General features: G+C 45.8%; 1 protein-coding gene across 1 annotated transcript; it reads left to right on the forward strand.

The window, feature by feature from the left end:
• Positions 1-9,937: 9,937 nt before the first annotated feature.
• C2H10orf120 (chromosome 2 C10orf120 homolog) lies at positions 9,938-11,646 on the forward strand. Its single transcript, XM_041730812.1, has 3 exons — positions 9,938-10,122; positions 10,312-10,387; positions 10,906-11,646. The coding sequence occupies exons 1-3, from the start codon at positions 9,938-9,940 to the stop codon at positions 11,644-11,646; spliced, it is 1,002 nt and encodes a 333-aa protein (XP_041586746.1).
• Positions 11,647-14,135: the final 2,489 nt, after the last annotated feature.

Raw genomic sequence — 14,135 nt, forward strand, 5'->3', positions numbered from 1 at the left:
GGAGATTATTTAATAGCATGATTACCAGTGTTACTTTCCTGATTTTGATCTTACTATGGTTATGTAAGATGTTAACATTAGGGGAAGTGGTGTCAAAGGCATATGGGAATTTTCTGTACTATTTTTGCAGTTTTTTTCTCTTGGACTCAAATTATTTCAAAATAAAGATGCTTTTGTAAATGGTGGGGGGGAAACCTCATAGAATTAATAAATAATCTTAAAAAGGTTATAAGAAATATGGGAAAATATAAAAAATTCAATTGTATATCTACTTACTACTAATAATAATTGGAAAATGAAATACAATTACTGTTTAAAATACCATAGAGAGCCCATACAATTCTCATAGGTAAATTTAACAAGACATATACAAGAACCACACATTAAAAACTATAAAATATTGCCGAGATTAAAGATCACCTAAATAAACAGAGAGATATACCATGTTCAACAAGTAGACAACTAAAGATTATTAAGATATCAATTCCTGCCAAAAGTGATCTATAGTTTCAATGCAAAGCATTAAAAAATAATCCTTGTGGGCTTTTTGTAAAATTGACAATTTCATCTTGAAGTGAATATGGAAAAGCAAAGGACCTAGAATCGCCAAAGCATTTTGGAAAGAGAACAAAATTGGAGAACTTACACTATCTGATTTCAAGACTTAATATAGAGCCACATAGTCACGACAGTGGACATAAATGAGATATATAGATCAACGGACTAGAGCAGGGTCCCCAAATAGATCCACGCATATATAGCTATTGGACTTCAGACAAAGGTGCCAAGATAATTCACTGGGAAAAAAAAACAGTCTTTTCAAAACCTGGTGCTAAAACAACTGGACATCAAAGTGAGAAAAACAGAAATAAAAACAAAAACACCTCAGCTCTTACCTATCACATGCAAAATTAACTTGAGGTGGATCATAGATCAAAACAAGAGTAAAAGGTGGCAGGGGAAGGGGGTTCCTGGGTGGTTCAGTCGGTGAAGCATCTGCCTTTGGCTCAGATTATGATCTCAGGGTCCTTGGATAGAGCCCTGCATCGGGGTCCCTGTGTAGTGGGGTGTCTTCCCACTGACCCTCTTCTTCCTCTGACCCTCCCCCCATTTATGCTCTCTCTCTTGCTCTCTCACTCTCTCTCTCTCTTTCAAATAAATCAATAAAATCTTTAAAAAAAGAAAAGTAAAATGGGGATAGACCCAGGCAGAGTCTCTTGTGCTACTTAAATGACTATTAAACGACAATTAAGATAACTCTTCACCGAGTGTCAAAATCTGAATTCACGTAAATTATGTGCCTAATGTGTGTGCAAAAACCTGTTTCATTCGTCATGTCTCTGCACATATCACATTGTTTCTGTGCTGCCTTGAAAGATACCAGCTGAGTGATGTCCACATGAAGGACCCATTTTAAATACCACCCATCATCTTGAGCCCCACGGACAAAGAACACAGAACAAAGCCAGAACGAGATGATAGAGATGTTTGCATTGAGAGGAGCTGACAGCTTGTCCCACTTTCATTGTCTAATATCCCAGGTCCGCTGGACCCTTGACCTTACCTTAAGCCAAAACCAATTTTCAAATGTCTCTTTGAAGGAAACTTTCACAGGTCAATGGCAGACTTTAAGCTCTTCCTCCTGTTGACAAATCTCGGGCCTGTCTGTGTTCCCCTGAGGAAGGGGCAGGTGTGTCATCAACTCTCCCTTGCAAATGTCTTGGCAGCCAAGCAGAGAGACATCCCACTTGGAAAATGCCTTCAACCTGCTTTTCTTCACTCACCTCCTCTAAAGCTCCCAGGCCCACAGCTATTTGTGGAATCTATTCCAGGCCAAAAGTTAACAGAAAATCAAGGAGGTAGATAAACCTGTACATTCTTTCCTCACATTCTCATACACCTTATCTCTCAACATCCATTGTTTTGCCCCATGGGAAGTTCTCAGAGCCCCTGGCTGTTAAGAGTCTCTGCCCAGCATTGCCAAAAGTGTCCCTTTTCTTGCACTTGTTACAACATGCATTATATTGTACACTGACTTTCTGTATGCCTGTCTCACCCCACTTCATGAGATCCCCCACAAGACAGGGACCCTTGTCTATTCATCTCTGTAACCCCAACATCTAACAAAGAGTTGAGGTCATGGCACACTCGAATAAATGTGGGCATGCACACGTGAATGTATGTATGAATACATGAAAAGTGGTCTTCCTTACAGAGTTCTCCCTACACTTGAGTCGACTAAAACATCCTACTCTAATTGCTTAAAAACAAGCTTCTATGCTGGCAGGTTTTGCCAGTAATGTCAATACTTGCTAAACATGCAGAACAAATGTTTAACGGTTAGTTCATCCCGTAAGGTGCTTCTGTAGATGAAAGAAAGTGAAAAGTGTCCACACACCAAATGCTAGTCTCATCCCAATCCTGAAGGTGCCAGGTTCTTGCCTCTGTATTTGTAGCTTCACATTGCTCTTCCACCAGACCACATGACCTTGAGTGACTCCCCTTTAGCTCTTTCTCTTTAACTCTCCACAAGTGGAATAAGCCATGGGGTAAGCCCTCCATCTGGTGAGCTAGCGGGGATGTACCTCCCAGAGATGGCTAATACCCTTCTTCCCACATTCTCTTTTCGGTAGCTTACTTCCTAGATGGGGCATATGGCAACCCTTATGGGGGCAGCGTTGACTCAGATGCCAGTGGGGCATGAGACACAACAAGGCAAAGATGGGATCTGGACCCTGCTTAATCTTCACCATCAGGGGAGGGCAAGTAACACCATAACCCTACTATCTTGAGATGGCTCTGGGGAGAACTATCTTTTCTCCCATTTTTTTTTTCTTTTTTTGTGTGTTCAGATGTCACAAAGACTGACAGGAAGGAGCATTCCAAATATAGGAAGGTTGCCCATCCCCTGTCTCCTGCCTTGTCTAGTTGTAGTGGGACCAGCAGAATCATGGTTGGGTTTTCCTGGCGCCATCTTCCTGCCAGACTAATACAGGGAGTTGTTATTTAGAGATAAGGGAAACCACAGTTAACACCCTCCCTCCATAATCTGATGGAGTATCAGAACTGCAAAGTCACTTCTGTGTTAGTCTATGGAAAATTAAGCGGATCTCCAGCCTTACTCTTCAGGGAAGCCATTAAGCCGAGTGGACTCAGCCACAAGCTCAGGAAGCTACAAGCTTCCGGCTTCATGGGAAGAGAGCAGATTTCATGAGCATGGACCTAGTAGTGCCTCCGCTGTGACAGAGGGACAACAAAATACCCACTCAACTTCGCAGCAGAGAGCCAAGGAAAAGAGGGTCATTCAAAGCTAGAAAGGAAGGAGTTGATTTAAAATAAAAACATTTGAAGGCAAATCCGTAGAGACAGAAAGGAGATTTGAAGATGAGTAGTTGCCATGGGATTGATTGTAAATGGGCACAAGGGATCTTTTTAGGGTGATGGAAGTGTTCCAAACTGAATTGTAGAGACAGTTGCACAACTCGGTAAAGTTACTACAAATCATTGAATTCTATGCCTAAAACAGGTGAATTTCATGGAAGGTAAAGTTTACTTGGGAAACTTATTTTTTTAAAAAATTAAACTGTTGGGATGCCTGCCTGGCTCAGTCAGTAGAACATGTGACTCTTGATTTTAGGGTTATGAGTTCAAGCCCTGCATTGGTGTAGAGCTTACGTAAAAAAAATAAACTGTTGCATATGCCTCCTCCTTCAAAGGACGTTGTGAGGCATGTCTCTCCTGTAGGAAAGTGCCACCTCTTCAGTGTGACCTAACAGCCTCTCCTGATCTTTGCTGCCTCTTTTTCTAGCCCTTGACTCATCATCACGTCCCCACGCTCCCTCTGCTCTTGCAAACCCAGAGTACTTTCAGTTCCCTGGACTCACCAGGCTCTCCCACTCTCTCCCCTTCTCTGTCTCCTCTGTGTGGAAATCCCTCCTGTTCACCTGACTTATCCTTCATGAGTTAGTACAGATGTCACTTCCTCTATAAAGTGGTCAAATCAAGCCCCATCCTCAAGGTGGGAAGGGGAGAGACTCCTCACCCTTGGAGGGCTGGGCAACATGGACCTCATCCAAGCTTTCCTTCCTGGTACTCATCTTTCCCTTGGGAATGGGTTCTCATAACTGCTGTGACCCCAGTGTCCTGGCCTCAGAGGCACTATCCACTCTCCCTGTCCCTGTCCTTCCTCTCAGGACAAACGTGAGTGTATGGCCAAGACTAGACTGGAGCGGTTGAAACCTGGGCTCAACATTCAGGGAAGTAGACACAATCCATAAGGAGCATGGAACCCCAAGATTCAGCTCACCTCTGGCTGTGACCTACCCCAGTGGCTCTCAGTCTGGTTCTTGGTTCTTGACTTTGCTGTTAGCCTCCTCCATGTAGTGGAAGCCACCTTCTCCTCACTACCAGGGCACCTGCAAGAAGGGTTAACCCTTCTAAGAGCTAAGATGCAAGAGAGTGAGACCCAGAGAGTGGCAATAATTTCCTCTCCTGTTAAAGCCCTTCGCAAGAGCCCAAGAGATTGGCCTCTCCCTTATGCCTTCGGGAAGACCCCTCCACCTCCTGCCCATAGTGGCAGGGCCTGACCTAAGTGCTTCAACCAGTCAACGGGAGCAGAAACCAGCCCTAGAGGGCATGCTCTCAGGAGCTGAGGGTTGTTTTTGCTCATTCCTTCACCCCCTCCCTTTCCTCCCTGGCCAACAGAAGTAGATCTTGCCACCTCTGGCCCAGAGTTTCTGGTTCACTGTATAATAGCATTTTAGCTAAGTTTTTTTTTTTTTTCATTCCACAAATATTTATTGAGTGCCTTCTATGTGTCAGGGACCATGCTGGAAACTTGGAAAATAGCAATCATTAAGTAAAGTTCTCAGGCTCTTGGAGCTAACATCCTAATGGGAGAGGTGAGACCCTAATAATATAACTACAGGTGGGTCTGCAAAGAGCCCAGCAGAAATTCTGGTGGAGAAAACTAAAAGACTGACATAGGCAGAAACACCATCACCCTGGTGTAGATTCTCATGTTTGATTAAATCACCCCACTGGGACGTGAACTTCCCCAGATAATAATCTGTTGCCCCTCAGACAGGAAAAGAATCAGCAGCCCTGTTTCTGACACCTCCACGTGTCCAAAACATTTCCCAGATGTCTAAATGAGACACAGGCCTCCCCTTACCCTTAGGCTCCGTATTCTGGGTGGACCCCACAAAGAGGGCCACGCTGACCCTGTGCCTGAGTAACTGTTAGAGCTCTGCTTGAGCCATCACCTCCCCAATCCTTATTCCAGAAGAAGGAACCTGGAGAAGCTGGAAGCTGGATTTGAGAAACAGGGTGGGCTACAGCTGTGTGAGTCCTGGCCGCAAGCCCGCTGGGCTGACCTCCCTGGCAGCAGTGTACAGGTTGTACACCCTCTGATTCCTCACACACACCAGCCAGCTGCCTTTTGCACTTACCTGTGCTTGTGAATCCCTTGGGGAACTTGTTGAACTCTGCAGATTGGGATCCAGCAAGCCTGGAGCAGGGCCTGAAATTCTGCATTTCCAACATGCTCCCAGGCAATACCACTGCTGCCGGTCCATGAACCTCACTTGGAGTAGCACCCCCAATGTTGCATGGCCCCACACTGAGTCACAACTTGGTTTCTCTTGTATCAACAGCATTGGCATCACCTGGAAACTTGTTGGAAGTGCAGATTTTTAAGTCCCCACCCCAGATCTACCAAATAAGACTTTGCATTTTAAGGCAATATCCAGGAGATTTATTTGCACCTAAAATTTGGAGAAGCACTGGTCTAGAACACCTTGCCAGGGCTCTGAGATCAGAGCCTAGAACCAATGGTTTTGTAGAGGAAACTGAGTTTAAAGCACACAGCTTCTCATATAAGGACTGTATTTTATGCAAAATTTAAAAAGGGCACCATTCCCATGAAAGAGGGGACTATCTATATAGAAAATCTGAACGCTGGAGCGGGGGGCGATGGCTGATGGGTCTTCAGGGAGACATCTTGCAATGGGCTGCAAGATCCACGTGAGGGAGCCAGAGCCCAGGCAGTGAGTGCAGGGGTGGATGTGGGGAGGAGGATCCTCCTCCAGGTTTTTATGTGTGATTTGCGACCTTGCGCAGCATGCACACGTGCACACACTTCTTGCTAGCCATATACAATTAAGTTGGAAAATACACTTTAAAAAAGTTGAGAAATAATTAAGCACTATAGCTGAAAAACTGCGAATAGAAAGTGATGTTTCAAAAGAAGAAAACCCCAAGGTCTTAGAGGCTAAACGATATCATTATAAATATACATGTAGTATAATCTAGGACAGTAGTGTTTCTACCTAGGGTAGGAAATAATTTCTTTAAAAAGACATGGGAAGCATTAACCAATCATGGAAAAATTGCTAAGTTGCTTTGCGGCTGGCATAAGAAACACCTTTAGGAAAGGAGAAGACCGAGAGAACAATAAGTAGGAGCCGGTGTTTGCCATCTGTTGAACCTGTGAAGGGCTCCCATCAAGAATACATGAAGTGCCACATACCAACAAGAAAACAAAAGCTTGTTAGAATAAATGGACAGACAACTAGAACAGACATCTTACAAAGGGAAATCTCAATGGCCAAGAGAAAAAGTGTTCAAACTTGTTTATACTCAGAAAAATGCAAATTAAAGCCACCGCGAGATACCACAACATATCCATCAGCATTGACAAGGGGGAATTACTGGTGGGGTGGTGAACTGGTAGAAACTTTGGAATAGAGCGGAGGATTCTGCAGGAAATCGAAGCTACCCATACCCTCAAACTCAGCACTTCCGCGCCTGGATTTGCACCCATCAGAAGAGCACACACCTAACCCAAGACATGTGCAAGACATGTACAAGAGTTCCCCCTAAATCCGAAGCAGCAGAAGATGGATTAATAAATCATAACATAGTCATGCTAAACAACAAGAGAAATGAGCCAAAGTCAAGCATATCAGTAAGAGTCTGAAAAACATAATGTTGAGGGAAAAAAAGCAGACGCAAGGGAATGCATACTATACGCATCTATTACTACAACGTTCCAAAGTGGGATATAAGAAACCTTTTGTTAAAAGACTAAAAGAAAAAAAAATTAAACTAATCTTTTAAAATCTACTAAATATATAAGGTTTGGTGGTTAATTTTATGTGTCAACTTGGCTGGGCCATGGTGCCCAGTTATATTTTGGTCCAATGAATAATTCTGGACATTTCTGTGGGGATATTTCTGGATGAGATTAACATTAGGTCAGTGGACTTTGGATGAAGTAAACGGCCCTTCATAATATGGGTGGGCCTCATCCAATCAGTTGAAGGCCTGAACAGAAGAAAGACTGACATATCCCAAGCAAGAGGAAATTCCAGCGGTAGGCCTGACCTACAACACGGCTCTTCCCCGAATATCCAGCCTGCCAGCCCACCCCACAGAGTTAGGACCTTCCAGCCTCCATAATCAGGTAAGCCAATTCCTTAAAGTCTCTTCTCTCTCTCTCTCTCTCTTTCTCTCTGTCTCTCTCTCTCTGAACAACCCTAATACAGTAGGTAAAAATAGATGAAATGTATCTAAAAGGTAAATGCTACAAGGCAGAGATATAAAAGGAACATGAAAGTAACAGAGGATTACAACAACAGCCTGTGCAAGAGGAAATATGGAAAACAAGCCAGCCCATGAGATTGAGGACTGTGAATAAAAATGACCACAAAACCAGGTAATAGCAATAAAACCTGATGTAAAAATGATTAGAGAGAAATGTCTTTTAAAAAAAATCTTGGGAATGGCAATGAGAGAGGGAGAGAAGAAAGTGAGCTCAAAGCCGGTATCAAGATCTGTTGCCACGGTGACACCTTCCCAGGCAGAGTAGTAGGGTGCCCTCTTTCTCATCCCCTTTCCCTGATGTCTGGAGAAGCTGGATCCTAACCATGGCACCCTTTCCTGCCCATACATTCTGGGATGGGACCATAGTTCCTCCATCTAAATATCTGGAGGCGACCAGGCTGCTGGTAGACGGCCAGACCCAGAGTATCTCCTATCAGCCCACAGCCCAGAGTAACCAGTGCTGATGTTGCTGTGTATTTCCTGCTGGTCTTTTTCCTCTCTTACATATTTGTCTATATACGGCATCCAGATCATCCTCTATAGAAGTTCTGCATTCTGCCTTTTTAAAATATTGCATTACACTACATTATTGGAAATTTGTCAAAGATATGCTTTTTGATAGGTACATCATATCCCATCATAGATCGTTCACTGGTTGTTTCACAAATATTTGTTGAATGCATGTAATGTGCCAGGTGTTGTGTGGCTTGTGCGAGGTCACTCTCCATTAGCAGCTAGTGTGCAACAGATGGCCGAGTCACTGAACACAGAGCAGAAGGCATTTTCTTTACTGCTAAGATGTGTTCCTCATAGATTCCTGGGTTTGGAGCTGTTCCAGGTAACTGAACTTGCCCGTGTGAGTGGGGGAAGTGCTGTGCTGGAGATGGCTCACTTGGGTATGAGCCCTGGACCACATCGTAAGCATCCCCACTGTGAAATTCCTGGTGGAGTCAAAGGCAAGCTTTAGGATCAATACTTGTCGGAGACAACATGGCAGTCCTCTTCCGTGAGTTGCTGTTTCATTTTCAACTTTTTCAAAGTGTAATATGTTCTAAATTCCAAGACAGAATCATGTTTGCAATGAAAAGTCTCATTTCCGCCACTTCCTCATCTGCCAGGTGCCTACCTCCAGCAACCATTTTTATTAGTTTTTTGGTGTGTATTGTTCTGGATTTTCTTTATGGAAATACAAATGTATATGCTTATTGGTTCCTTTCCAACTCTAAAATGTAGTCTATGACTTATATCCTTTTGCATCTTGCTTTTTGCATAAATTTAACCATATTTCTTGGAGATATTTCCATATAAATAAAGATCCCCCTTCCTTGATCCTTAGCACTCCAGCATAGTATTCCATTGCATGGTTGGCCATAACTCTCTATCCAATCCCTATTAATGGACATTTGAGTTTGTCATTAAGTTTATCATCCCAAACAGTCTGTGTGTTGACTAACCTTTGTGCATATTTTATTTTACACACATAACTTCTGGGTCAAGGGTAAATGCATTTGTAAGGTTTGGTATATATTGTCAAACTACTTTTTGTAGGGGTTGTGCCAGTGTACATTTCCACCAAGAACACTCTTCACCCCACCTTTGGCCAGAGACCCAGGATGATTGCTTATTGAATTAGCAAGTCAAACATCTGCTCTCCGCTGGGCCCTGTGCTAAACCACAGCAACACAAGAACAAGATGCTGCTGGTATTTCCTTTTGAGCAGAGTGAGAGACAGACTTACTGGACGACCAAGTCAATTTGTGACGAAGCTCTATAGCATGACACCAAGACTATGAAAACACAAAGGGGTGATTTATTCTGGAAGGAAATCTTCAGGGGGAGGCACAGGTGATCCAGGCCCTGAAAGATGAGCAAGTTGCCAAGGGATGGAGAGCTACCTGACCCATGGGGACAGCATGAACAGCAGCCGAGAAACTGGCTCCCAGGGCCATGGATAGAGTAGCTTGATGGAGCTTGAGGTACTAAGATTGCAGAGGCAAGCAAAGACCAGAGAGAGACTGAGCTTTCATCCTGAAGGGACTGAGCAGTCTCTGTGGGCTTGCAGGTGGCAGCGACGTGGTCAGACTGTTTCCCCCAGCCACCTGCTCTGCCCACTGTATTCCCCTGGACTTCAGTACTCCCAGGAATATGGTGGTGGGTGTCCCATTTCATCCCAGGGCATCATGTGATGCCTAAACTCTGACCTCACAATAGCCTCCAAGTAAGCCAGTTATGATGCAAGAAAAGTTTGCGACTGTCCTTTGGGTTCCCATAAACGTGTCCTGGAAAGCAACTCAAGGCCTTGACACCTCCCTTCCTAGCCGACTTCTGGAGTATGATCAGAGAATGGGAGAATGGCTGTCAGAAGATGGGAAAACAGAAAGCCCAAGAAAGGAAGGTTGCAGATGGAATATGGAGGAAGGATGGATCGCCAGTCAGGATATATAACACGAGCGACTCCTTCTGGGAGAAAGACTCCCTGTGCTGTCAACGGAATCTGTGTTCTGCTTCACCACTGGAGTGAGTGTAGCCTGTGCTTCTGGTTCTTTCCTTCCCACCCCTCCCAGAACAAGCCAAGGGGAGGAGCCCACCCCAGTCACAGTGGTCCTAGCCTGACTAATGCAGAGTCCCCTGAGGTTTCCCACCCCGAAACTAAGAGTAGGAAGGCCCTTTCTGGAGTCTTACTCTACCTGCCTCTCTGCCTTTCAGGATATGGACCAAATTCTACAAATCAGATCCACACATTGCCCTCGGGAAATACTCCCCCTTGGAAAAAGAGATCCTAGTAAGTGTCCTAAAGCATACTCACAGGGAGGCCCCCCTTGAAGTTGGGCAGTAGGTTGGGGGGTGGAGCCGGAGGTTCAAAACCCACCAGCCATGGAGATACAAGTCTCCCAGTGGCCTCAAGTTGGGTGAGTCCGTTCGAGGCTCCCACACTTGCATAGCAAATACTCCCTTGCTTCAAAGTCTTAATCAGGTATAAAACTGGGAGTGCTGACAAGGGACAGGAGCTGCCATTTCTGGAGCCCTTCCCTTATGCTAGTCGCTTTCATAAGTACTGTCTTCTGGAGGCCTTGCCATCGCCCTGTAAGTCGGCGCAATTCTTTCAAGTTCACTGTAGGTAAGGAGAGACAGGATTTGAACCCCAGTCTGTCTGACCCCAAAGCTCCACCTCATTTCCCCCAGCACAGGAGGTCAAACACTCAGCCACAGGGGGAGAGGGGCCATGAGGCAGTTCTTTCTGTGGACGGCCCCTCTGTTCCTGTCCCGTTGAGATTTTAGCAGTCCCCTTCATGTTGTCAGCGTCTGGGTGGTGTTCACACGGTAGCAGCAAGAAAACTTCTGACTTACAAGCAAGAGGAAGAATGGAAAATGCTCAAGGAGCTCCAATCACTGTCTTCCAACTACAAGCGGGCGATGGAATATAGAACACAGCATTCCCCTCCCTGTGCCACCTGTAGGCCCCTAGAGAAAATATGGACAGCAAAGGTGATCGTGCCCTCAGAGGAGTTCAGAATGCCACAACGTGAGAAGCTCACCATCATGAAGCACATAGAACGGATGCAGCTTGCTCGGGCCCTAAGAAATAAGCAGCTCTTGCCCTACATCGAGAGGTTTCGGGGCTCTTCATTTCTCCCTAGAGGGGGCCTGTGCCCAATGGCAAAAGACAAGACCGGGGAAGACGAGGACGATGAGGCTGATTTCTATGATGACGCCAAGCAAGAGGAGAGAGACAAGGCAGAGAAAAGACAAGAGATGAACATGAAAGTAATTTTCAAGTCAGAAGAGCCAAAAAAGTGTTTCATACAACATCCAAATGATCGGAAACCGTTCTTCCCCACAAAGAAAGCAGAACGGTCCATCACTGGCTTAACCAACCGGAATCTTCTCCACTTGGCTGAATTCCCTGGTGACCTAATGCTAATGAATCAGGATTTTATATCACGGGGGGTCTTCCCCACCGAGGTGACAAAGGCCAGCCTCCTGGGGGAAGAGAGCGTCCGGAAAGAGTACATGCCTAAAGCTGCCTCTCACCAGTATTAAAATCTCACTTATTCCCATGGCAACCAAGCGTCCTGGTTCTTATTCCTCCTGCAGCTCTGCTTTGCCCCCCGGATCTCCAGGGCTCCTCAAGATGAGACCTAACAGCGGGGGCTTCCTGGTTTCAGGTGTCTCTTGGCTCTTTCCTCTCTTGGCTCTCAGCCGCCACCCTCACCCACAGCCCAGGCCTTCCCAGGATGCAGGTCCCCCCTTTACACCCACTGCCACGGGGCCTGTGTCACTCATCCCTGCCTGCTGTCAAACAAATCACCCTTAAATTTACTGGCTTAAAATAACAGTCATTAATTTAGCTTGTGATTCTGTGGCTTAGCAGTTTAGGTTGGGTTCAGTTGGGTTCCTCATGGGTCTGCAGTCACCTGCAGGTCAGTTAGATGACTCTCCTGGGAGTTGACAAACTATCAGCAAGGTCCATGGGAGTGACTGAGCCATGTGTTTCCTTCCCGCAGCAGGCTAGCCAAGGCTCATTCACGGGGCCACAGGATTCGAGAGAATAAGTGGATGTTTGCAAGGCCCACGGAGCCAAGACTCAGAAGTAGCACACCACCACTTTGTCACATTGTGTGGGCCAAAGCAAGATCGGAGGCCAGTCCAGATGCAGGGGTGGGCATATGGGCCTCAGCTCTGGATAGGAAGGGTTGTAAAACCCTGCTGCAAAGGGCATGAATACGGGGAAGCGGGTGCGATTGGGACCCTGGTTGCAATTATTCCTGAGCTGGGACCAGTCTGTAGCCCAGATGGGTGAGAGAATGCTTCTCACGGAGAAGGCTGCCCAGGCCTAAAGGCTGAAAGTCGGTTCCAAGCTTCCCACGTCTTACTGAGGTATGCAGCCTCTACCTCGGAAGGTAGAGCCCAGCGGTTCCTGGCCTTGTCTCTCTGCTGCCCTGCTCGTCAGTCTAGCCAGGTGACCTACACCTTCCCAAGAAGCCAATGCAGGCACAGGGCATGCACAGCTGTCATGTGCATGGTTCCTTTGGGCATGTCTGGAGGTGAGTCTAGGGTCTCTGAGGGCAGCTATTGCTGCTCCCATTAAGGCCTGCCTTGGCCCCAAGGTTGCAGATCCAGCAGACAGCACATTTGGCATTTGAGAAGCAGAATGTGTCCATTTCTTACCTGCATCTGAAGCACAGAAAGATCCCTTAATTAACTGCACTCTGTCCTTGGCAATCTGGCCACAGTTGGAATGACACAGAACTTGTCCACGCAGCCCAAGGCTTCCCAGCACAAAGCCAGCTTTCTTTCTGGCTCCCTCCTCTAGGGTAGGAGGTGAGGGTGGGATTCTTATGTCTGCTCCCTCAAGAACCACAGCTGCTGTCCTAGCATAGGTCGGAGCCAGGGGCAGGAGACTCCTCCCTCTCTCATTTTCCAAGAGAACTCCATTGGCCACCAGGGCAAGTACCAAGTTGGTAGCCGCTGTGGCTGGAATTCCAGGGTGTTGGGACCCATGCTAGGGAGGTGCACACACAAGCTGTGTCTTTGTGTCTTTTCATGATGTCAGCTGTCACTCGTAAAGCAATATTCCAAACTCAATGACATTTCTCTATGCTTTGAACTTGGCTTCCTACATGTCACGTAAAATGAATATAAGTCATACATCAGGCCATAAGCAACAAGGGTAGGAGGTTAAGGCAGCCATGAGCGTGCCCTGGGCATGTGGACTTGGTCTGGTTCGGGGGAGCTCCTGGCATTCCCTACTTATCATGTTCAAGCAGTGGAGATCTCCATGTTCAGAGATCAGTCAGGTAGAGTCTTTGGGGGCAGTTGCCCTTTCTGATGTGGTCAGAAGTAGGGGAGTCAGTATCTGGAGAGTCTGACAGTTGGCTGCAAAAGTCCTCCCTGTTAAAAGTTTCATCCTAATATGGTTTCACTCATACAAGGAATATAAGAAATAGTGAAAGGGACTATAAGGGAAAGGAGGGGAACTGAGTGGGAAAAATTAGAGAGGGAGACAAACCATAAGAGACTCCTAACTCTGGGAAACAAAGGGTTATTGCAGAAGGGGAGGTGGGCGGGGAGGGGTTGGGGTAACTGAGTGACGGGCACTGAGGAGGCCACTTGATGGGATGAGCACTGAGTGTTATACTATATGTTGGCAAATCAAACTTCAATAAAAACAAATGCAAATATTTTTAAATATTGCAAATATTATTATATTAAAAAAAGAAAAAAATAAAAATAAAAAAGTTTCATCTTTATTTTGTCCCTCCAGACCTCTTCTGGTTCTTGTGATTATCAGTTCCTCGTTCTTCCAGGTTCTCTCAGAGCCTTGCTGATGATCAGTTCTTGTACCACCAGCGCACTCAGGTTTCAGCAATATCTATTCTCGGCTCAATGCTCTTGGTTGCTTACCTCACCGCTTGACATGAGTGACTCCATCGTGCTCTCTACACTGGATCCTTGTCTCAGCATAAATGTCACCTCCCCAGAGACAAAGGTCACCAAGAGCTTAAGATAGCTGGGCTTTATAGACGAGA

This window comes from Vulpes lagopus, chromosome 2, assembly GCF_018345385.1.
Source record: "Vulpes lagopus strain Blue_001 chromosome 2, ASM1834538v1, whole genome shotgun sequence".
NCBI classification, from domain to species: domain Eukaryota; kingdom Metazoa; phylum Chordata; class Mammalia; order Carnivora; family Canidae; genus Vulpes; species Vulpes lagopus.